Source organism: Equus quagga, chromosome 8 (genome assembly GCF_021613505.1).
Source record: "Equus quagga isolate Etosha38 chromosome 8, UCLA_HA_Equagga_1.0, whole genome shotgun sequence".
Lineage (NCBI taxonomy): Eukaryota > Metazoa > Chordata > Mammalia > Perissodactyla > Equidae > Equus > Equus quagga.
Window position 1 is genome coordinate 69,136,278 of NC_060274.1, and position 26,354 is coordinate 69,162,631.

Sequence of the window (26,354 nt, forward strand, 5' to 3'; positions counted from 1 at the left end):
TTGATCTGTGTTGCATTAAACTCCTTTTTGTATTGTGAAGGACAAAGAAAATGTTGTCACGTCCTGTTAAAGAAGGCACTTCTTCCACAATGTCCAATTCCTGTATCATGGTTATTGCTTATATGAATGAATAAATAAAATATGCTACATATAAGTATTTTCCAGCTTGTATAATGAACTCAGTTACTGCTGAATAATTTTTAGACATAGTAAACAATGCATATATGTCTCTGAAAATTTTAGTGAACCAACCACTGATTTTATTTTTATCCACCTGGAAATCTCTTAGCTCTGGAACTGTAGTTTGAGTGGTGATCTTGCATATCTCAAACATTTTTAGACATTATTTTTGCCTCATTTTAATTTGGTAGAATTTTTTAAACTGGGAATTTAAACCTGTATGTGTATGTTTAGGGGAAAAAATACAAAAACATAAATTTAGAAATGTCTCTTCTCCTTGAGTAGCTATGGGGAAAGTAAAAGTTTATATGTATTGTCTTTAAATATTAGCACATTTGGAATTTAGAAATGTAACATTTAGTGAATAGTAGATAATTTATAATAGTAGAAATATTTTCTAAGTCAAATACTGTGTGATCTCGCTCATAAATAGAAGATAAAAACAACAAACACATAGAGACACAGATTGGATTGATGGTTACGAGAGGGAAAGGGAGGAGGGTGAAAGGGGTAATTAGGCACATGTGTGTGGTGATGGGTTGTAATTAGTCTTTGGGTGGTGAACATGATGTAATCTACACAGAAATCAAAATATATTATGATGTACACCTAACAGTTATGTAATGTTATGATCCAATGTTACTGCAATACCAAAAAAAAATTTTTTTAAAAGAAAAAAGCCAATCCAGTTAAAAAAAAAAGAAATATTTTCTAAAGAACCTCTTTAACTATTATATCTTAGTGTACCATAAACTTTTAATTAATATATCTTGGACTTGTGCTGTCCTCATTGAGTTTATGCTCATTAAGAGTCTACCCTAACTCACACTTACCATCCATCATTCATTTCATTTCCTTTCTTTTATCCTGTCTATTTTGCCAGACTTTTACCTTCTACTCATTGGTCTTCATTTCCTTTCCTATAAATAGGCCCTCCTTAGATGGCTCTGCCAATCCTTAGGGCCTTTCTTCCGGTCAGAAAGATTCCTCTTGATCCCAAATCACACATGGCAAATCCAAAGTCTTAGTTTTCACTGCCCCATTTCCATGCTGCCCAAAGACACCGCAAAGAAGTAAAAAGTGACTGGAGGAAATGAAGAATTAGAAAAGCAAAACTACTCCACCAGAAAGTGAATCCACGTCATGAATTGGAAGGATAAGTGATTACTCAACAAATGAAATAGAATTATTCATACATCCCCATACATGAAATTAGAAATTTATTATCTCCCTTTTATCTATCTTACTTGCTATTAAAGGATATGATTTTGTAATATTAAATAAAGGGAGATTTCTTTGATTAACTATCTTTTGTTTGAATCACTAAGTAGAGAAAAAAGGTAGAAATTTACAAAAGAGCCCCGTTCTTTTTAATGACATATGTGTTTAAGCTAGGTTTACTAAGAACCTCCTAGGTTACTTTAATTTTATAACATAGCCGTAAACTTTCTAATTAAATATGCAATTTCTGTCATAAGAAAAAACCTCTTATGCTTTTTACAGTAAATTTAATTAAGCATTTCTTGTAAGTTCATTTCAGTATCTATCATGGCCCACTAAAGTTGGAATTCAGTTGTAAAATGGTAGATTAATTGTCTTTTGTATTAAATGAAATAAGAATCTCAAATATGCAAAGTCAGGAAATTTAATTGTGGCTTTCAATTACCTACTCAATGCATTGGAAAACTGAATGCAGATGTACAGAAAAAGGGCCAAAGGTGGTTAAATGGAGCACATCACACACATTTTGCACTTTACTTAATGATCCAAGTGTTTATTACTATGAAGTAAATGCACCATTTAAAGAATTATGGTGGAATTGTAAAACGCTAAAATCTCTAATTAATTTTAGTCTGAAGCGTGCAGCGTGCTCATTTTGCCTAAAACATTTGCATTATCATCAGTATTTTTCCAGTTATTAAGATAAATTTTTCCCCATTGTGCAGCACTAGCATACTTTCTGTATTAAAAGCACAATCTTAAATGCTGTTGAGAGTTATATCTGATATATGTTTTAAATGAATAAAAGAAAGTAGTTTTTGACCACAGATTGGAACAATATATTATATATTGCTTTTCTACACTTGTTCTATAGTTAACAGAACAGTTTGTGTCTACATACTTTTCACCAGAAACTATATACATATACTAACATTTTTAAAAGAACCATTATTAAAACATACAGATAATTTTGACTGTTAATTTGAATCCAATTATAATAACTCCTCCTTCTCTGATTAGTCAAAGAAACTTTTAAAATCTAAAGAAAATATCGTAAGAAAATAGAAATATTTAGTTAGTTCTTAGCTGCACCTTCCACTTCATTTTACTGTTGTAGCACCATGTGACGTCGTCTGCTGTGAACAGCAAATTCAGTAAAGTAAAAACAACTGACCTCATTCTCTTTGTAAACATAGAACCCCCATTATGCTTACTTGTTTCAGGATGTAGTTCAAATGGCCAGATTACACAGGGACTTATTAAAAGACAGCTTATGTTTTTCTGATTGTGAAGTAATCCATGTTCAGATAGAAAAGTAAGAAAATTCATGAATGTGCAGACAAGAAAATAAAAATGAATAACGTCACCATTATGAACATTTGAGGTGCTTAAGGAATTTTAAGTAGAACAATGGAAAACAGTTTATTTTAGCTGCATATTATTTAGCTTTAGAGGCTACCCGTGCCTTGAATTTTTTTTCCACATAAAATCTTTGTGTATACATCATACTTTCTTTGAATTTAGGAAACTTTCATTAAGTAGCCATTTTTAAATTTTTGTAGTCTTTTTATTTTGAAATAATTTTAGAGTTACAGAAAAGGTGAAAAAACTAGTAGAGATAATTCCCATTTGCCCTTCTTACTGCTTCCTTTAGTGTTACCATCTTCTATAACCAAAGTAAATTATTGGAATCAGGAAATTAACATCAAAACAGTACTGCTAACTACTGCATAGGCTATGTTCAAATTTGGCCAGTTTTCCCACTAATGTCCCTTTTATAGTCCAGGATTCAGCACTGCATTTAGTCTTCATGTCTCTTTAGTCTCTTCCAGTCTGTGGTAGTCCAGGCCTTATCTTGTCTTTCACAACCTTGACACTTTTGAAGACTACTGTTCAGTTATTTTATAAAGTGTTATCTGATGTTTTCTCATTCAAAATTGAGATTATACGTTATTGGGAAGGATACCACAAACCAGAGTTGATGTACCTTTTCTTTATTTTTTCTTTCATTCTTTCCTTTTTTTTTTTTTTTTTTTTGGTGAGGAAGATTGGCCCTGAGCTAACATCTGTGCCAATCTTCCTCTGTTTTGTATGTGGAATGCTGCCACAGCATGGCTTGATGAGTGCAGTGTGTAGATCAGCGCCTAGGACCTGAACCTGCAAACCCTGGGCTGCCAAAGCAGAGTACATGAACTTAACCACTACACCACCAGATTGGCCCTTTATGTGCCCTTTTTGGTGCATCATGCCAGAGTGTTAATGTTAATGTGTATTACTGGTGATGTTAACCTTGATCACTTGGTTAAGGTGGTATTTGACAGGTTTCTCCACTATAAAGGACTTATAAAGTCACCTTTAAAGACATAAAGAAACAATAGGGAAAGTTGTCCCTTTGTATAATCCTACCTTTAAAAGAAATCATTTAAAACTTGGCAGTCTGTAGGGTAAATACAGAGTCATCTGTATTCATAGACCGTAATCCGAGTCCAGATATTACCTGAACGGTAGAAATTCAGCTACTACATGGGCCTTTGTTTGGAGTTGGGAAAGGAAAAGCAAGTTGGATAGGTTTTATTAATTCCTATCATCTTGGAACTATTATGAGAACTAAGTCAAATTTGTAAATCAGGAAAAATGGAGGGCGCCTCTATTCCAAAGTGATGGTGCAAGCTGAATAGTATTTAAACAAAATTTTGAAATGTTATTCAGTGGTAAGAAGGATTTAGTTTAGATAAAAATTTCTCTGTTAGAATAACTCTTTTAGTCTCGTGTTGCCATCTGGAGCATCAGACCATAATTACATGGTCCATGTCTGCCTAGAAATTATCATTCTCCTCACTACAACAATGCTGTCAGAGTAAAAGGAGCAGGAAAGGAAGGAACCATATTTAGTTACTTGGCATTATGAGTGTTATTGCTATATGGGTGCATATCTTGAAATTCCACATGTAACTAGCAGATCTTCAGTGTGGTTATAATCACCATGTTTTCTAGAGTATGAATTAACAAGCTTAAACATTAAGAGGTAAACCTGTCTACTTTCCAGTGACCCCAAAGGGTACATTTTCTTGCTGGCTGCTTCAGAACACTTCATGAAACAGATGTCAAACTTGTCAGGGCTGTCACTAAGAAAATGATCCGTGTAGCAAGGGTCTTCTTTCACTGGGAAACAAACAGATGTCTTATCTCAGCGAAGAGTGACAAAAGGCTGTCATCTACCAGAAGAAATTTTTGCCTGCCTTTAATATCCAGTAGTGAAGAAATCCTTTAGTAAAAAGCTTCCTTTCTTTGCAGTTTCATTCATTATGCAGTCATTTGTCAATGATGTTTGATTTGCTGCCTGAGCTGTTTTAATGATATTGTTAGTCTTGAACTGAAAGTTCTTGTAAAAATTGACCTACAATGTTAGAAACACGAATTAGTGCTTCCAAAAAAAAAAAAAAAAAAAAAAAGCCCTCTAAAACCCTTTCTGGAGCTTTACTGTATCTAATTTTTTTATTTAAAATGATAAAATCTATTATTGTTACCTTGATTTCTTTGATGATGTTATACTATAGCAGTTACCATGTGTTATGCTCTAGCAGTTAGGGTTAAATGCCCTTTCCACCCCTCCATAATCCTTTTCCACATCCAGATCACAGCTATCTTTGTACAAAGGAAGAGAGAGATCGGATCTTGTTACTTCTTATCTTGTTACAAATGGTTTAAAGGCAAGATATTTTAAAGGGTAAAGAAAAGTGTGAAGCAGTTTTGCTCCTGTCCTGAACAGGAAGCAATGTTAGAAGAGACATGCATTTATAAACTATCCTTTATTACTAAGAAAAAATGCAACAAAAAGACTGGGATTATATTAAGAATATTAGTTAAATATGAAAGTAACCTGTATAGATACTTCCTAGTCCTCAGGGTCATTATTAAGCCTTTACATTTCTATTTTAACTCAGAGCAGCCTTGAAAGTTGCTAGGGAAAACTAGATAACCAAGCTTATTAAACCAGTAAGTCTTATTGGTGTGGGAACTTAGTAGACTGTCCACATGATAAAGGCTCCACTCTTCTCCTACAAATTAAAGGATATGAACTTGATAATGGCTGCTTGGGCTGATGTTGCTTCAAACATTTTTGCTTATTTCTGTTTTCAATACTGTTCTAGTAAGTTAAGATTGCCAGAAGTGTGACTGCTGGATAAGGAAAGTTTTGTGCTTTTCCACATTACATATTAATTTAGGCAGACTTCCCTTTTATTCAGTTTTTACTTCACTGTTTCACATAGTTCAGAAAACGTTTATTGGACTCCAACCATTTTACTAAATGTGCCCTGTTAGATGGTAGGATGATAAGATAAGATAAAGCCCTGCCTTGAGGAGCATTTGGACGAATTCAGTGCTGCCTAACAAAAATTTCTTACCACCTTTACCTGCTGATTTAACACGTTCTGTCAGTATCTCACCTGAAGAATACAGTGGAAAGTGTAGAGTAAGATTTGATTTTCATTAGGATGTAATTAAAATGTGATCTCTAGAAAATTCTTGTCTAAAAGTAGAAACTACCCGTTCATTAATAGATTTTCAAGAGTCAATCGAACATGATCTCTATTCAGTAGAGATAAATTGGAAAAAAAACAACATACAATGGCTATTATGCTTAGAAAAATGTGTTAACATTATATTAGCAAGATGATATTCAAAACCCCGTCACTGGTATCCCACATATCTGTAATGATTCAGGTCAGTTGATAATGTTGATAATTTCTCTGCTTCCCTGGTGTTGACAAAGTCTAAATCACAGATACTGTGGAATTTAGAGAGAGACATACTGAGGAAGCTTTCTCCACCATAATGTTTACAGACGAGAGTGTAGTTCCTCATGGAAAACAAATATATTTATTTTTTGGTTTGCATTTCCTTAATAAAGTTAATTTACTAAGCAGAGCTAAACAATTATTGATTGAATTGAATTTGGTTTTATTAGATACAGAGATGAAGGATGATGTGTTTGTTAATAACTTATATTATTACTGTTGTCTAGAGATACTTAAGAAATTGCTACTCATGCTTTAATTGACTCAGTAAAGAGTTAGACAATGCTTTTTACTTCAGTTAGTAAAAATGAAAGATCTTACTTGATAAATCAGAAATGTTAGGAAAGCAAGACTGCTTTGTACTTAGGTATTGTTGAAGGAACATGTTTGATGAGATGGGTTACAAATTGTAAGATGAACTATTTTCCAGACTCTCATTATTTATACTTTGGAGGTCACCATTTAATATTGAACACAAGATGCACTTCATTTCGATGGAAGCAGACGTTATGATGTCACTCCATTTATTTGCCGTGTTCCACAGGAACCTACTGTGAATTATGAGGCCACCACTTAGAATCGAAACTGTAGAAGATTGTAGGCATTCTATAGCCTGACATGCCCATGTTTCCCATTTTAGAGCTGACTGATCTTCAGATAACATATGGTGGTGCAAGTAATTGGAAAATTGGCAGACCTGTCAAGAAGGTATGCTAGATGAGTCAAGAATGCCGTGCTGGAGCACATAAAGTGTGTCAGAAGTTAAATTTATTGTTTTTTATCAAAGAGTAAGGTAAAAAATCTGATCCATCCCCTAAAAAGGACATTTTTTAGTGGCAGCTGTTTTCAAAAGTAATTTTTAGGTCATTGATAAAATAAGTTGCTTTTAAAAACATGTCATAGAAAATTTTAGTCAAGATGTAGTATAAAACAGCACCCACTGCATATATTTAAATGTTACATAATTTTATAGCCTTTTCCCTAGGATTACTGGAAGCACAATAGTTAATTTTTAAGAGAAATAAAGTTTATAATTTTAATGTTTTCTAAAATTTATTTCACAGGAAGATGAAAATGAAGCTGAAAGAAAAAATATATCTCAGGAGCTCAGCATGGAACAGAAAAATCCAAAGAAATAAAGGATTTTCTGTAATGTTTTGAAAAGTTTGCAACTTATGTAGTAGCAGATAAAATTTCTAATTGTAAAATGTTAAATTGTAAAATCTAATTTGCAAAATCTTCTCAATAAAGTCATTGAAAATGAAATAGGTGCTTGCATTTGGAATTTGTATGTTTTTAGAGCAATTTAAACTCTTACATAAAAGTTAGACCTTTAAAATCATTTTTAAAAATTTTAACTGAAATTTGAGAATAGAAACGAAATTTTTTCTAATCTGTAACCTAGGTGTTAACACATCCGGCTGACTTAAAAGCAATCTCGGAAAGTCTTTTCCCCTTACTAGTCTCCATTGTTTTCTTCTGTGACCTTAACAGAATTTCGGTTATTAATACGAGGAAAACTCCAGTCATTCAAAATTGAACAGAGAATGCTTGCATGTGAAAACACTTAAAACCAACGAGTGCCACAAGATGAAATACCATTTTCTGATTTCATCAACTTATGTATCACAGAATACTCTAGGATTTCAAGTAAAGGCTAGAAAGAAATGATAATTTAACAGTCTCTGTGGCAGAAGTAGTGCCACAACTTTTAATTCATAAAATATTCACTAAGGACCTACTATGTGCTGGCCCTTTACGTTTTCTGGACATTTCAAGAACAGTTCCCCATCTGTGTTTCTTTGGCTTAGGAGCTTTTGAAAATTTCTTTGATCCCTATCTGTATCAGAGTTCTCAGTAACCAGCCATTTTACTTTCCCTGGTTCTAATTCCCAAGCTGTCATTTGCCAACTACAGCGGGAACAACGAATCTACTTGCTACTTGCAGAGCCAAATGTTTTTGGCAGATGTCTTTGTTGGATTTTTTAAGACAGAATGTCTTAAAATGAGAAGCAGAACTTTGAAAGCCTTGTAAGACAAAGCAGTATAGAACTTCTTCCCTGTGAGAGTGGAATCTGTATACTTGCCCTGAAGCCATAGTTTTATCATATGCATCTGACAAGCTCAATAAAGGTGTGACAATGGGCCATGCCAGCAGTGGGCTGAAATGGGAAAAACTGCAAGTAGGCAAGATAGAAAATTCATTGATGTGTAGCCTTAAATAACTTATCTATGGATATCAGGAAAACAGCTGTATCCCACAGATTGGCCTCCCTGGAGGGATTTGGGAGCAAAGACTGAGCCAAGAAAAGCCTGAAAAGGCAAGTTGGAGTCTGAAGAGGGCCTCTGCAATAAGCAAATACAAAAATTAATTTGATTTTTTTTCCCATTTCTTTCTATTTTGAAATAGACATCAGTCTATTATTGTTGTTAGTAGTGTCACTTTTGAAAAGAAGCAATAATACATCATTCATACAATAACATTTATTATATTCATTATATTGTAGGTACGGTACATTATGCCACTGATCATCCCTATTAACATATGTGATAGTTACTATTACTTCTCCCATTTTACCAGTGATCAACCTGAGGCTTAGAGGAAATAAGTTAACCAAGGTTATGTAGCTTATGATGGGAAGAACAAGCCTTCAAACCCAAGCAGTCTCACCCCAGAATATCACATTTAATCATTTAAAAATACCTATTAATACCATAGCTCTTTCAGTCCACTATCTTCCCCAGAAATGTAGTCTTTCCTGTTAATATCTCATTTATTACCTGCTATCTCTCCTTTATTATTTCCCTTCCCCAACTTCTTAGCCAAACTTAATTCATTCTGAAGACTTTGGCTTAAGTGAAATAACCGAAACAGTTATAACTACCATTCCACCTGTTCCAAAATATGAAAATCCTGCTTCATCTTTTTTACATTGAGTTATGATGGAACAAGTATGAAAGCATCTTATTGCTTCTGTACAATTTTTCAGTAACTTTTAGGCCTTGTTTTTCAGTAGAATGTTTATTAAATTATTAGTGTATTAGTGTGCTGTCCTCTCATAATACTTTTATTTCTAAAATAAGTTTTGAGTATGAGAGGCACAGTGACAGCCATCCAACAGCCATTTTAAATATTTATATTTAAGTGATACCTTTAACCGTTTAAAACCCCAGTTTTCCTTTTTCTTTTTAAATATTTAATTTTTCTCCCCAAAGCTCCCTGGTACAAAGTTGCATATTTTTAGTTGTGTGTCCTTCCAGTAGTGACATGTGGGATGCCACCTCAGCATGGCCTGACGAGCTGTGCCGTGTCCGCGCCCAGGATCTGAACTGGGCCCCTGAAGCAGAGTGCGTGAACTTAACCACTCGGCCGTGGGGCCGGCCCCCCCAGTTTTCATTTTAAAAATTTTTTCAAAAATGCATACCCCTTGGTTTAGGACAGTGAGGAATAAAGTAGAATCACTGTAAATTTCCTTAGGGAAAATTTGCCATGTGAATTTCTCAAATTTTTAGAGTCCATACATTCGTGCCGTAAGTACATACATATAAATCTTCTTATAATGCTAAACCGTTGCCCACTTTATGTGACCATGATTAAGCCAGTCACTTTATTTGAATCAAATTATGCATATTATATATTTTTATGTAATATAGAATATTACATATTGTATTAGCTCAGGCTGTCATAAAATACCCAGGCTGGGTGGCTTAAACAACAGAAATTGACGTTTTCACAGTTCTGGAGGCAGGAAGTCCCAGATCAAGGTGCAGCAGGTTTTGGTCTCTGGTGAGGACTCTCTTGGTGGCTTGTAGTTGGCAGCCTCACTGCATCCTCACATGGTCTTTCCTCGGGGTGCGCACATGGAAAGAGCAGGCAAGCTCTCTGGTCTCTTCTTAGGAGGACACTAATCCTATTGGATCAGGACCCCAACCTATGATCTCATTTAACCTTAATTACTTTCTTACTCCAAACACAGCCACACAGGGAGGTTAGACCTTCAACATATAAATATTGGGGGTGGGGGGCACAGTCAGTTCATAACACATTGTTTAAATAAGTCCAGTTGCCTCTTACAGCAATTCTAGTTAAATTAAGGAGCACTAGAGCAAAGTCCTAATGAAACGTCTATGGCAATATGGATTATTTATACCTACGGTCCTTAGAAATGTTAATAATTAGAGTATGGTTTAAAAACTGATTTCTGAAGAAGACAAACCACTGCACAATTCGATGTACCTGTTTTATTTCTATATCCCCATTTCTCAGCTCATTTCCTGACCCATACTAGGTGAAAAGCAGCCACTATAACTCAGCCTGGAACTGACAATATAGAATACCTAACGGACAAAGTTCCTTTAAACTTGATGATGCCTGTATAATGTCCGCCCACTCAACCAGACTGTATTCTCTTCATTTCAGTTATTGAGCTATATATATTTCTTCACATACTCAATTTAAAAATAAAACAACTTTTAATCAGTCTTTGTTACTACTTATGAATCGTATTTTTTTTAAATTGTATTCAGAATTCTACTGTTTCCTCAGATCAGTGGAACAAACAGCAGAAGTAGGAAGAGGTGTCATACTGTTCTCAAATGAAATTGCTGGGCACCAAGATGCCCAAGTTCTTAAATTCATTCCACAGAACTTTAGTGGGGCCTGCCATATGCCATGCACATGTCTGTCACTGGGGATTCAATAGCAAACTCCCTCTGCTGTCACTGTCTTGAAATCCGTAATAATTTTTGAATAAGGGGCCCCCACAGGTTTACTTTGCACTGGGCCTACAAATTACATAGCGATACTACTAACATATATTGCTTTTACTCTTTAAAACAATTTTATTGGAGTGTAATTTACATACAATAAGATGCACCCATTTTAAATGTGTGGTTCAATAAATTTTGGCAAATGTATATACCTACGTAATCACCACTTCAATCAAGATATCAAACATTTCCATCACTCCAAAAGTTCTCTTGTGCAGTTTTGCCGTCATTCACACATCCCTACTACAGCCGCTGATCCGCTTGCTTCCTTGATTAGTTTGCCTGTTCTAAAGTTTCGTACAAGTGGAATCATTTCATATGTATTCTTCTGTGTCTGGCTTTCTTCACTCAGTGTAATATTTTGAGATTCATCCAGGTTATTGCATGAATCAGCAGTTTATTCCTTTTTATTGCTGAGTACTTTTTAATTGTATGAATACACCACAATTTCTGTATTCATTCACCTGTTTCTGGACATTTGAACAGACATTATACAAAAGAAGATACACAAATGGCCAATAAGTACATGAAAACATGCACAACATCATTTAGTCATCAGGAAAATGCAAATTAAAACCACAGTGAGTTACCACTGTATACCCACTAAAATGTCTGTAACTGTGTTGTCCAATACAGCACCCACTAGCCACGTGTGGCTGTTAAGCACTTGAAATACAACTAATGTGCTGTAAGAATAAAATACCGGATTTTGGTGACTTAGTATTAAAAAAGAATGTAAAATATCTCATTAATTTTATTTTGATTACATGCTGAGATAATATTTGGATAGATTCAGTTAAATAAAATATATTATTAAAATGAACCTCAACTATTTTCACTTTTTTAATGTAGTTCCTAGGAAATTTGAAATCACATATGTGGTTCCCATTGTATTTCTACTGGACAGTCCTAGACTGTAATTTAAAGTCTGATGACGAAATGTTGGTAATGTTAAAAAGCAATAAAAACTCATACAAAGGTCTCAGCTAAACCATGTCCAGACTCCTGACCCATAAAAACTCTGAAATAATATATGTTTTTATAAAGTACTAATTTTGTGGTAATTTTTATGCAGCAATAGAAACCAACGGAGATATTACCTACGAGGTTGAGGATAGGTTGCTGCAAGTTGGACATTCAGCAGTAGTAACCAAACCAGCCTTCAGGAGTAAACACTCATGTTACTGAGTTCATACATAGCTTGCATTCCTGCAGGATGGCCATTTTATTCATGAGCCTATTGAAAAAGCGAGGGTGTGGCCGAGGAAAGAGGCTGACTGACAGCTAAAGGAATTGCCATCTTGTCCACCTGATTTTTGGTGCAAGTGTAAAATGGTACACCACTTTGGGAAAGAGTTCGGGAGTTTCATGTGAGGTTAAACATACCTTTAATATATGACCCAATAATTCCACGATAGATTTTTACACAAGAGAAAGGAAAATATATGCCCATACAAAGATTTATACATAAATATACAAATATTTTCCACAACTTTATTCATTCATAATATTCGTAATAGCCAAAACACTGGAGGCAATTTTTTTTCTTTTTAAGTGAAAGTCATACTTCATAATAGTATTCTTTTCAGAAAATATTTGTCACACTAAGCTGTGTAGCGTGGTTCACAAAATTAGTGAAAAAAAATTGATTTTCTTTCAGGGAAATTGGATGTATTGTGCAATGTTATTTGTAATAAGAGAGTAAAAGTTTAGAAGTAATCACTATCTGCAAAAGATGCTAATGAAGGTCTAAAAAGAAATTAAACAACATGCAAAAAATGTAGCATTCAAAAAACAAGGTGATGCCTTATTTGAAACATTTAATGTAGTGGCAGCTCTTTAATGGTGCCGTGTTCTGTTTTAATGATTTTTTTTTTGAAGGGCCTTTGCAGTTGAAAATACATTTAAACACAACTTTAAAATTTTAAATCATAACTATCTTCTGGATAAATTCTATCAATTTCCCTCAGTATTAGAGAGCTTGAGTGAGGGGGAAGCAAGGTGTTTGCCAGTTGCTCCACCTTTGAGTGTGTCAACTGCTTTGTTTCAAGTGTCTATGAACTTCTTTGAGTTTCATGTCCACACACACCAACGAGGGCATGCTCTTCCAAGGGTCTAACAGCTTTTCATTTGTAACTTTCTGATCATCCAGATGAAATGAGGTGAGTCTGGGTGAATCTTTTGCTTCTCTAATATTTTTTGGAAAGCGATAATTATATTCTTATTGCTCATTTTGTGTATGTATATTTTTCTGTAAAACAATCATTAATGACTTTCCTCTGAGCATCAGCAGTTGCAGGTATTTGATACGTCTGCACTCTCTTACATCCATTATAATTTGTCATTTTCTCAGATGCAAGAAACGGTTTTTCTTTAAGTTGAATGCATACAGAACAAAAAAAGGAGAATGTTTCCTACAAATGCTTCTCTCACATGGCTACATAAGATTTATTCCAAAATCCATTGAGAAAGAAAAAACAAGTCCAGTTAATTGCTTTGACATTTCCCAATGCCTTGGGTTCCTGAGGCCTGCACACATTTCTATTGGTTGGGTGCTAGCACGCATGGGACGGGAGAACTTAGTCCTCCTGATAGTGGCTAAATAAGATTCACTCTGAATAGCGGAGGTTGATTAGAAACCTACTCCACTTCACATTACCTCAAGAAAACAATTTTTACATAGCCACGAATGAGCAAATTTCAATCCCATCCCAGACTATCCTGAGCAGTCATAGCAGGTAATAAACATCTCCCCGTGGTGAATTCAATGTGGAGTCCATGGTTTTGCTATCCAGAGAGGAAGTTAAGTGCTAACGGCAACAGCATGAGAACACAAGCAACTATGGCATAATTCTGATTTGTTTTACAAAAACTATTAATTTCCTTGTTACAAAGCCAAGTGAGTACAACCTTTTAAAACTGTTGAACCATGAAAGCCATTTTCCTTAAGGGTTTTAAATTTGGGAACAGACTCAAGAAATTTATAGCTTTAATGAGATATTCGTTGCCTGCAGTCAAGATGAGAGCGAGATCATTGGTTTCCCAGCATGGCACCTATGTCTTCTTGTGCGCACTTGATATCATTAGGCCCATAACAACACAGCCACCAGCGCATTAACATTAGAAAGGTTCACTTTTGTTTCTTGGTTTATGTCTTTCATTTACACCTACAGCATGCTAAATATCTCACTCTAGAATATAAGATACACCCTACCTTTATTGATACTGTCAATGGAGTAAAAAATCACTATTTTCAAGTCCATATTTCAGGCAACAATCAATCAATAGATATGGTTTCCAGAAAACAAAAGATAATTGAATCAGATGTTGCGCATGTAATTCTGAATATGATAACCTTCCTTGTTGATATGTGAAGAGCAGAAAATGTGGATCTCCCTGATGCATGTCGGTTCCAAACGTTATCATTTTTAATATTGAGTCTGATTCCAAAGGTGACACAAGATTATTGTTGCTTTTAAAGATAGATGAATTCTTTCGGGATATTCAGATTTCAGGGCAATGAGAAAGGCAGCTTTTTAAATAGTATCAGAAAGAGGTAATAACCACTGCAGGAATCTGTCATTCTATCCTCCATGATGAAATAGCATATGTGAAAGAGCTCTGGAGAAAGAATCAAACCTATTATTTTCAAAATATCATTATCATTTTTCGACATTACACAATGAAATTCTGTGATTAAGGAACCTAATTCTATAGGGTATGTCCTTAAATTTGTGCAAATTTTTTAAAGTGTCTTATCTGTAAGTTTATGATCGCTCTACCTTTTAATCATCAACAATTTCAGATATACACAAGAGTGAAGAGATGAGTACAGTGAATCCCCATGTACTAAGTGAGATTCAACAATTATTAAGCTTTTGCTATGCCTACTTGATCCATATTTTTTTCCTCTCTCTCACTCTTTCTCTGAATTATTGTAAAGCAGATCCAAGACTGCAGTGTTTTTTAATACATATTTTTCTCCTTTCAATGATTCATTTCTGATTGGGTATGTTTAATTTGTACATGTTTTTCTATGAAAGATGCACATTTTGCTTTGTTTTTTAATAATGTGAGACAGTCAATAGCTTGATGTGGTAATTGAAGATTGAAGAACAGTATATACTGCCTCGTGCACTTCAGGCCACATTTTTAGTGAGATTTAAAAGAAGATATTTATTTTGAACTTTTTTTTTAGTGGTGATGATGTAAGAAGCAGAAATTACACAGAATCTAAACTCACATTTGCATTTTTGCACCTTAGGCAGAAAAATAGAACTAATCAGAGCTGCAAATCATAAAGGAGAACATGTCTCAATCTCCAGAGCACTGTTGAACCAAGATCTCTTTCTGATTATACTAATGAGGGATAAAACTGGTGCATTCAGCAATGCCTTCAAAAATGCATCTTGTTAGTAAAAATCAAATTAACAAATGGAACATCTGTGCAGGGTTACGATTCTTGCTGGGTTTTTTTAGACTGTATCTTTTTGGCAAGTATCGATTTGGGATTTGAAATTTCACATTTGATTATGTCTCATTCCCGAAGTCAGAAACAGTCTTATGCAAAAGGTTTTAGTGGGCTGTTTGTCTTCAGTGCCCTTAGACACTGAATTTAGACACACCCAATTTGCGAGTTCCTTCTTCCCTTGTCTCAGCCCAGGTCTCTCTTCCCTGGGGAACAGCTTCTGCTCAAGACCTTTCCTTCACACCTGCATCTTTCCTGGACTCCTCTAAACTCAAGCTCTCTCTAACCTCCCCTCAAACCCAGCATCTCTTTCCTGTGGTGTTCCACATTCTTCAATTAGTTATATCAGAGAAGAACAACTGATGAATACGGTGAATGAATTTTTCATGAGTGTATTAGTCATGCCGGGCTAGGCTATGCTGTGGAAACAAACAATCCCTGAAATCTCAGTGCCTTAAAACCACAAAATTTACTTCTCACTCACATCACTATCTGAAGTGGATTGAGTGGCTCCTCTTGACAGTTCTTCTCCAAGAACTGCCTCATGGATTTAGATGTTCACATTGCAACTTTGCCATTTGAGTGCTCACCATTTGAGGGAGAGAGGGAATCTGATGCGGGAGACAAAAAACGGACATAGAAAATGGTCGTGATAAGTGCTCCAATAGAGGTTGGTAAACGTGCTATAGATCAGAGAGGGGAGCAACTAAATAAGCCCAGAGGTAGAAAAACACTCCACAAAAATAATACTTGAGGCTGGCTTTGAACACATGGGATTTTAGAAGAAGTATTTGTGGGAATAGAGAAATGAAATAGCAATGTGAAAAGGTAAAGAGTTTTCAAAGGTTAAAGACAAATCAGCGTGTCGGGATCCAAGAGAATGCAGGGCAGGAAGTGGTAGGAGCTGCATCTGGGAAGATAGGACAAGGTTTTCTCGTGAAAGGCTTTGAGGGTTTGCTAAGGCACTTAGATTTAGTTCTGTAGAATTGGACATGTATCAGAATCAAATGAGAATAAGGAAATAGTGGTGATGGCTGTATAATATCGTGAATAGAATTAATGCCACTGAATTATACCCTTTAACATGGAAAATTTTGTGTTATATATATTTGTTACCAGAATTTTAAAAATCCATAATGAAATGTACCAGAAACCATTGAATGGTATGCTTTAAATGGATAAATTGTATGGCATGTGCATTATATCTCAGTAATGCTGTTTAAAAAAAAAAGATGTAAGCCTAAATAAAATCACAAAATCACACAAGGAACTTTTAAAAAAAACTGACAGTTGAACCCCATCCAATGATCAATTCAATTAGGATCTCTGGGGGTGGGCCGAGCACCCACCAGCTTGAAAATCGCTGCAGGTGATCCTGATGTGCCGTCACAGTGCATAATCACTGCTGCAGGCAATAAGGAACCAGTGAAGAATGTTAATCAGGGGAATAACATGATCAGATTTACATTTTAGGAACGTAGATACCTGCTTTTCTGCTCAGATCTTTCAGTAGCCACATGAATGTGTATAGAGACTTCATTCCTAATAGCCCAAATCTAGAAACAACTCAAATGTCCCTCAACTGGCAAATCGATAAATAAATTCTGGTATATTTATACAATGGAATACCAGTCAACAATAAAAAGCCCCCATTACCTTGACCATACTAACTCTCTGCGTTTCTGCTGCCTCGAGCTCTGTTGACCAAGGCAGAGTCTGCCCTTATTTCCTTTGGGGCTTGTCTGCTGCCCAGCCAAGCTTTCCTATTAACCTCAATAACACCACTCTCCAATTGTCATTCAAACCAGAAACCTCATTCATTTTCCCTTCATTTTTAAAAGTTATGGTTTACATTTAGTAAAATTCACACTTCAAATGTGCAGTTCTGTGTGTTCTGACAAATTATACAGTCGTGTAGCTACCACCACAATTAAGACAGAAAACAGTTCCATCATCCCCCAAATTCCCTTATGCTTCTTTTAGCCAACTGTTAATGTCTCCTTCCCACCCCTAACCTCTGGCAACCTCTAACCTGTTTTCTGTCCCAGGAGTTTTTGCTTTTTTCAGAATATCATATAAATGGCATGATACAGTATGTAGCTTTTTGAGTGGGGTTTCTTTCACCTGAAATAGTTCATCCATGTTTTTTCCTATGTCAGGAGTTCATTCCTTTTTATTGCTGAGTCGTGTTCATTGTATGGACGTACCACAGTTTCTTTATCCATTCACCAGTTGAGAGACTTGGAGTGGTTACTAGGTTTTGATGATTACAAATAAAGTTGCTATAAACATTTGTGTACAGATGGTTGTGAGGATGTAATTTTCATTTCTCCTGGGTAAATGCCTAGGATTAGGATTGCTGGATCGCATGTGTGTATTTAACTTTGTAAGATGCAACCAAAGTGTTTGCCAAGGTGATTGATTGTAACATTTTACATTCCCATCAGCAATATGTGATGGCTACAGTTGCTCTGTATCTTCGCCTTCTCACCAGCACTTGGTATTTGTTGTTTTGTTTTGCTTTGTTTTGCTTTGTCTTTAGCCATTCAAATGGGCATCTCATTGTAGTTTTAATTTGCAGTTCCCTCATGACTAATGAGGTTGAACACTTTTTCATGTGCCTATTTGCCATCTGTATATAATCTCTGCTGAAGTGCCTATTCAAATCTTTTGCCCATTTTTCTATTGGGTTGTTGTTTGTGAAGTCATTTTTTAACATCCCTGAGTGCCTTTCTCTAACTATGATGGAGTCAGTCAGTTGTTCCTCCATTACAATAAACCAATTTTCTTTTTTATTTAAAGATTGGCACCTGAGGTAACATCTATTGCCAATCTTCTTTTTTTTTTTCCTTCTTCTTCTCCCCAAAGTCCCCCAGTACATAGTTGTATATTCTATTTGTAAGTGCCTCTGGTTATGCTATGTGGGACGCCACCTCAGCATGGCCTGACGAGCGGAGCAACGTTTCTGCTGGGGATCCGAACCCATGAAACCCTGGGCCACTGAGGTGGAGTGCACAAGCTTAACCACTCTGCCATGGGGCTGGCCTCCCAACTTTCTTTTTGTATCATTAAATATCCTTCTAGCTCCTGCTTTTCAGAACTAGGAGCATCCTCTTGTTAGATTCAGGCACCTATCTTTCCTCATTTGAGGCGATTGTCTCACATGGCTGAGGTCTCTGAACTCCCCTCTTCATCTAATGAAGCTTTCCTCTCAGTTCCACATTCTGCTCTGGATAATTCAGACTTCCTCATCAATACCCATTGCTCCAAACCTGCATCTAAGCAAGGTTATCTTGCATTGTCTCTTTTTCCCCCTCGGCTCCCCCAAATATCCTTTTCTCCCTTTTCCTCCCCATTTATGTTGAAGGCTTTCCTCAAATGTCTGGAAATCCTTGATTGCCCGCTCTTACTTAAAGAGTGGGTGCTATGTACATGGGGCAGCTGGCAGGCTGGCAAGCTTCACCCCAGGGGGCTTTGATAGGAGAATCCTCCAAATCTTAGCGCCTCTGATTCTCTTTTGTGAGGCTGGTCATTTCCTCCAGGAACAACGCCACCGCCTCCTTCCCGGAACTATGTGTCTCAGGACGGTATGCCAGGGGTGAGTGCTCTGGCGGGGCTAGAGAGTCTCATGGCCCCACATGTAAACTCACTCCACCTTCTTGTGGTCAGTAGGGAGCCTCCCCTCCGTCCTTCTGAGCCTGCTGTCCCTCCATCTGGAGACTCTCTGGTTTGCTCTCGCCAGGGAAAGAACATCCTTTCTTCAGCTGGAGGCACACTCACCTGACTATGCAGGTGAGGGAAGGGCATCTAGATGTATGCTCTTCATTCGTGTTCTTTTCAGCTTCACTCTTCACTCAAGCCTCCCATCATGCCTGGAGGTTTCATTTCCTGAGTTTTTCTGGGATTTGAGACATACTGGTCTCTTCTTATCCTCCTTTACTTAGGCACCCGGGCCTCACCTTCTCTGCTTGGCTGACAGTTATCACTCATCATGCTCTTTCCATTGTTCCAAAATTAGATTTTATTTTTATCCTTGTCCCTTTGATTCCAAATCCTTTTATTTCTTTACTGCAGTTTTACTGGGTCTTGGAGAAGCAGCAAAGAGAAACACGGGTTCAGTCGACTGTTTTTAAAACAAGAATCAACCTTAATTTTCAAATATAGTTTTTCTCAGGATTGTTGTGAAATTACTTAGTCAGATATAGTCCGTTCGTAAAGAATAAAATCACTCACGCTTATTTATGTAAAGGGAGATTTTATATGTACGCACACGGAAGTCTCACAGAACCCAAGCTCCAGAAAGCCTCAGACAGGCTGGAATGGGGAATTAAAAAGTCTTCAAGAATCAGGGTGGCTAATTGGCAGCATTCCTCTGTGGCCTTCCACCTATTTTTCTTACCTAAAATTTGTTCCCTTCTCTCTCTGTAAAAACCTTCTCTTTCTGATTACTCATCAGCATAGGTTCTGAATTAACCATATCAGGCCCCTGATGGTCTAACTCTAGGAACTTCTACTAATGCCAAAGTCTCAAAAGAGGTATTCTGATTGGCCCAGTTCTCAAGTCACATGTTTCCTCATATCCAATCAGCTGAGAGAAGGAAGTGGTAGGCTACAAACATAATGACAGCTAGGGCCTCTGGAAGGAGACATTTCTCCCAGACGAGGATCACTAAGACTTATCTACTACATGAAAATTATGTAAGTAATGGAAATGACAGTGTTCTGGTACATGATAGATATTAAATAACTTTTTTTCCAAATAGTTCCAAATTTATGGAATATCTTCTCTATCTCATCCTTTATAATTTCATTAAAACATTTTACTGTCAAATAAGCTTAAAAGGTATTATAATCTAGTATGAAAAGAAAACGAAAGCTAGTAATATTAGCCATGTGGCTCAGAGACGATACATATGGTGATGGAAACTCGAAGCGTGAAGAGTATGACTGTCTGCAGAGGGCCTCAATGAGGAGGTAGTTAAGGTGCAAGCTCTTAGGCCAGAATCTACAACTTTACCAGCACTCAGAGCAACACCTGAAACTTCTTAATGTGGCCAGAACAATGTTAAAGTGAAGAATCTAGAACCAAATCACTAATGGATCAAAAAATATAAATGAATTTGTCCATATGAGAAGAAGTTTTATTAAAAAGTAGGTCTAAATCTCTAAATCTCAGGGGGGAAAATGAAATATAAAAGAGGAGGCAAAGTTCTATATAGAATTTAATTTCATTTTAGAGCTAATGTGGCTTTGCAATCATATTATTTTTCTTCAAGAATTGTTTTTTCAAGGATACTATATAATGGTATTACAATGACAGAAATGATGTAGTTTGAAATACTAAAGGTAATACAAAACTAGGGAATTAATTGCTGATTTAAAACAGTCCTACAGATTGAAATCCATTAATTTTTATAAAGGATAAAATCAAAAGTAATGCTATTTTGAAAACTTTGAGAAGAAAAAGTTAGACACAGATTGGTCTTTAAAAATTCTAAGCATGTACAAGGAAGATATATTTCTCTGGCTTGTAAAGGTTTGCGTTTTGTGAAGTTCACTGAACAGAGAAAATGACAAAGGGAAATCTCAGGTCTTGGTGTACATAGTTTATATGATAAAACATAAAAGAGGCTGTGAGCTTCCCTTAAAAAATAAAACTAAACATCACCACGGACAAAACCCTCTTGCTCTGTACTCATTCAACACCTGTTCAATGTCTTTTTCTTCCTGGTTTAGTACATCATGTTCCACGAATCACATTTACCCTTTGACAAGCTGGCCTGGAGGTACAGGCTTGGGAGAGATGCAGAGGAACTGGTCCTATAGGGTCAGAGGAGAGATGTCTGCTAGCCAGTGACCACTTCTTTCAGGAAACCACAAGAAGCACACCCCTGCTCTTTGGTTGACTGTCAGCCCGAGTGGAGATGCCAGAGGAAACACATGTACAGTCACCACTTCTAGATCTAAAGCTGCCTGAGAGAGACTCTTTAACTGAAGGCTCACGTAAATATCCCAAAACCATATGTGCCTTTGCTTGGCAATCGTACTTCCTACAGAGTCCCAATTCCACGGCCTCTTTGTATTTTATCAATTCTTCTACCTCAAGCTTGAGCTAGATGAGCAGAATATTTCTTAGCTCGGGGTTCTCCTGACTCCTCAAGGGAAAAAGTCTGAACTCCCATTGAGGGGCTGGAGTAGGAAGGAATGGTGTGTTACTCAATTTCAGCTTAGTTTCTCTCTTCTAGGAGGCTGAAACTAATTTTTTTCTCTTAAAGTGCCTAAAGGTAATCACAGCCACCACCAAGAGAATTCATTTCCACCCACTAACCAACCAGGCTACTCTATGTCACAGAGCCAGACCTACAACCCAGACTGTACTTCTCTGATTGTGGTTCATTTCGATATCAAATTCTCCTAGTGCTTTAATTTTTTAAAATTTATTTTAAAAGTTACCACTCTTTAGGAACGTGTCTATTATATAAGAGGAGAAATACCCAAGCTACTCTACAAACACATAACCCACAAAAGTTCTTTGAAGGTCAGCTTTGCTAGGCTAGACATGTTAGAATGGAAAGCAAGATGATACCAAAACTTCTAGGTAACTGTGGAAGGTAAACTCTTAAGGTTTCCCCTGTCTAAGAAAATAGAGTCAGACATTTGTCAAAGGTGGTAAGACAGATTTTACTCAGGCTACTGCCGTAGGGGAAAGAGACTCCAGTATAAACTGAGTTCAACTCCACTGAAGCAAAAAGCAGGAAGCCTTTTAAATACTTGGTGTGATAAAAATAAATAAATAAATAAAAGGACTGAAGGATGTTGTGAGGGGAAGTTGGTCAGTGTAATCAGGCCTATCTGTATCTACTAACTGATGGCTTATTGAAGTTAGGCTCCTACCATCCCATGGAGACTGGGAGACAAGGACCCTTTCTTGATGATTACATTTCAAAGAGATGGCTCCCAGTTCCTTGAGAAAGACATTCCTGGGTTGTAAAAAATAGATGTCTCAAAGCAACAGAGAAAAGATTTACAATTGCAAGTTTTCTAAAGTACGCACTTTACAAAATGGGAGATCAGAAGCCTGTAGTCAGATTTTAGCTAGAAGAAATAATAATTTCTTCTGGCAGCCCTCAGCTTTCTCAGGCAGCCATTTTAATGGGGCTGAGTTGGCATCCTAGGGACGCAGCCTTGAGATGATAGAAGCCACGCTAGAGTTTGTTCAAATGTCTCAGTGTGGGTGGTGGATATAATCATTTGTGCAGAGAATTTTGCAGTTCTTACCCCCATGATTCCTACCTCTTGATATTCATGCCTTTGTGTAATCCCCTCCCTTTGAGTGCAGGTGAGACCTGTGACTTGCTTCTAATCAACTGATTTCAACAAAGATGATGGAATGAACATCACTACATTTATGTAATCACGTTACATAAGATGGTAACATCCACCTTGTGAAGAGACTCTCTGCTCACTTGTTGATTTTGATGAAAAGAGACTCAAGTTGCAAGGAACCGAGGATGGCCTGCAGCCACCAGCCAGTGAGAAAATGGGGCCCTCAGTCCTACAATCGCAAAGAAATGAATTCTGCCTACAACCTGACTGGAATGAACCCTGTCACAGTCAAACATTCCAATGAGACCCATCCCGGATAACACTTTGATTGAAGCCTTGCAGAAAATGAAGCAAAGTATACCCTGACTCCTGACCCACAGAAACTGTGAGATAATAAATGTGTCTTGTTTTAAGCTAAATTTGTGGTAATTTCTTACACAGCAATAGATAGCTAATACAGTCAGTGCTTCTAAAAACATGGTTAGTTGAATATTATTCTCATATCAGGCTCCACAGAAGAAAAAAAAAGGTTTCACAGCCAAATCAGTTTGAGGAATGCTGCATTCTATATCCTCCACCCCCACAGAGAGTCACAGTGTATTCTGAGAAATTCAGTGAAGAAGCTTTGTCACATCAGAGTCACCTAAATTTTTTTCCATTATGGAGCCAAGCCACATTTTGATTTTTTAACTTCTAGTAATGTCTTAGAAATCTAGTTTTCAAATTATGGCACCACAAATTAGTGGCCACAAAGAGCAATAGCCTTCAACAGGTACTTGCATGTGGTCATTTTAGGGGAATCAATTTCCAGATCCTTACTTGTTTGTATTCTTTTTCCCAAACAAACTTGCCAGAGAATACTCCAGGGGAGGAGTCTTCAAGTTTTCCTTTCCCATTTTACAAAAGAAAGGCATCCCTCCCATCCGTCTCCAGTAAATCTCTAGATGACAAACAAAAGGACAATTTGAAACGTTGGTGTCCACGTTGAGAAAGTGAGTGACCATAAGAGTGGGTATCAAATCCTTTCACAAACCAGGTTTTCCTTTCTTTACTTTCACATTGAAGGGGAGCTTATGGGAAGGAAGAAATTGATGTATCCGCCTTTGGAAAATACAGTCTGCCACAAATGGGCAAATAAATTCATAAATAAAAGTCTCCTCATGGGTAATTAAAGCAAAATGAAGTATGTCCCAGGATAGGGCTAGGACATCCCCTGGGACAAAGTAAACCCACAGCTCTGAGCTGCTGTTGCTGAAGCCTGCCTAATTGTAGTAGCTAATCGGGACGAAAGAAAAAGGCTTAAAAAGCCTCAGTGTTGAGCCAGCCCTGATGGCCAAGTGGTTAAAATACGGCACCCTCTGCTTTGGTGGCCCAGGTTTGGTTCCCAGGTGCAGAACCACACCATTCATCTGTCAGTAGCCATGCTGTGGTGGCAGCTCATATAGAAGAACTAGAAGTACCTACAACTAGAATATACAACTATGTATTGGGGCTTTGGGGAGGAAAAATATAAAAAGAAGAAAAGAGAGGAAGATGACAACAGATGTCAGCTCAGGGCAAATCTTTCCCAGAAAAAAATTTTAAAAGATATTTACAGATGTGTATAAATACACCACTCTTCTCATGAAACTTTTTTTTTTAAAAAAAAAAGCCCTGGTGTTCACACATAGAGTTCATTCTTACTGCAGGGCAGGGAGGGAGCGGATGATGAGGAAACCCTGTTCTATGCCCAATATGTTCACTCTGAATCCTCACAACCACTTGAAAGGTAAGGAGAATTATTACCCATAGTTTTTAGATGTAGGAAACTACACTTTAGTGAACTGCAAAACTAGGACTTGAACCCAGATTTGGGGCTCCAAGTCCAGTGCGCTTTTAATACCACACCATCAAGTGGGCCTTTCCCACTACAGTGGGAAGGCAGCTAACCAGCCCTTTTGCTTTCTCCCTTTAAGGCAACACTTTAGTTTCTTTCTTTTTTTTTCTTTTTTTTTGAGGAAGATTAGCTCTGAGCTAACTGCTGCCAATCCTCCTCTTTTTGCTGAGGAAGACCGGCCCTGAGCTAACATCCATGCCCATCTTCCTCTGCTTTATATGAGGGATGCCTGCCACAGCATGGTGTGCCAAGCAGTGCCATGTCCGCACCCAGGATCCGAACTGACAAACCCCAGGCCTGCCAAAGCTGAAGGTGAGAACTTAACCTCTGCACCACTGGGCAGCCCCAACACTTTGGTTTCTTTTATGGAGATTTCACTTCTGTAAAGGGATCTGGAGAACATTGGGTTCCCAAGGTGATTTAGATGTAACTCAAATCCCTAAGATGTACGCCTGTTAAAGTTGTGTTCTAAACCTCTAAGCATAACGGCAGGCCATTTTTTAGCTCATGAGATGTCTATAGAAAGACTGAGAAGATTCTGATGATCAGAAAGTACTTTTGTAATAAATAATGATATAGAAACTGAAAATAGAATATAACTTAAATAGTGTACATCATTATAGGAACTGGGACACACCATTTTGACCTTACAATGATTTTGCTTATCCATTCATAAAATGTATTCAATAGTTACATAGCAGATGAACAGGTTAAGTAAGATACCCACGTGCTTCATTGTCTCTGAATAAAATGTACCAGGAAAAAACAATGACAAGAGAAATTGCAATTTTCCAAGGAGTTTCTTCTATAAGATTAAATACAGATGCATGTATAATCTATATATATAAATTTCTTTCTTTTTATCTGATCTGTTCCCTACGGAAGTAGAAATGGCTCATAAAACGTATACAATAAAATGGAAGAAAATAAACATAAATAAGTAAAATCAGGAACAGGTAAAATATAAATTAGGAATTAAGATCAACACTGGAGAAAGGCAGAATGCAAGGTGGTAGGTTCCAGTGAGTTATTAAAGTCAAGTCACAAATTTGGCTCCGAGCTTCCTGGAGGCAAAGCAGCTAGAAATTAATGGATAGCCTAACAGGTTTTGATATGTTATCGGTAGGAAAAATGTATTTTCCATTAGCCGTCTAATTCTTTAATGCTTCACACTAAATATTCTTTGCAGATAAAGTTTAAATCTGGAAATTTTTGTGGAAAATAAAGATTTTGCTAATTAGAAGGAAATGCTTAAAGAAGTGTGCGTATAAAAGTGTTTCTCATTATGAAAACCAATGGTTTCAAAAAACATATTATGATAAGAAAGAGAGTCTCAAAGTGTTCCCAGGTTAATCACGGAAATGTAACCAAGGGCCTGCTGCTTTGAAGGCTTAATCCAAGATGCTTATCCAACCTCTTTGTTGAACAAAACTTGCAAATAAGGACTTCTCAGAAGACGCACAGCGTTTTCTGTGGGAGCTTGAAATGTCAGCAGAACAGGCTTTCTGATGCTATTATGCAGGCATAACATCCTAACAGTTGGGGTAGGGGTGGAAGAAGAAGATAGTAAAATTGTTTCGCTGGCTGATTTTTATGCTATCCTACATACCAGCTTTCCTGGCGATGATGATAGGCAAAAGATAAAGAGAAAGCAAAACAAATAAATCAACCAAAAAAGAAAACAAAGCTTGACAAGAGAAGGACAAATCCTCAG

General features: G+C 36.8%; 1 protein-coding gene across 4 annotated transcripts in view; it reads left to right on the top strand.

Moving 5' to 3' along the window:
* The window catches only part of PHF14 (PHD finger protein 14), a 200,625-nt gene extending 177,482 nt beyond the window's left edge, over positions 1 to 23,143 (top strand). Inside the window, exons 18-19 of one of the 4 annotated variants that reach the window (XR_006889821.1) lie at positions 6,841 to 6,908; positions 7,265 to 7,466. Coding sequence is in view for 3 of the 4 variants with exons in the window: in XM_046670111.1 (XP_046526067.1) it covers positions 7,265 to 7,339 (75 nt within the window). In the remaining variant the exon portion in view is untranslated. Of the gene's footprint in view, positions 1 to 6,840; positions 7,233 to 7,264; positions 7,467 to 22,777 lie in introns of those variants that run through there. The other 3 variants (XM_046670112.1, XM_046670111.1, XM_046670114.1) reach the window with 3 other exon arrangements.
* The last annotated feature ends 3,211 nt before the right edge of the window (positions 23,144 to 26,354 follow it).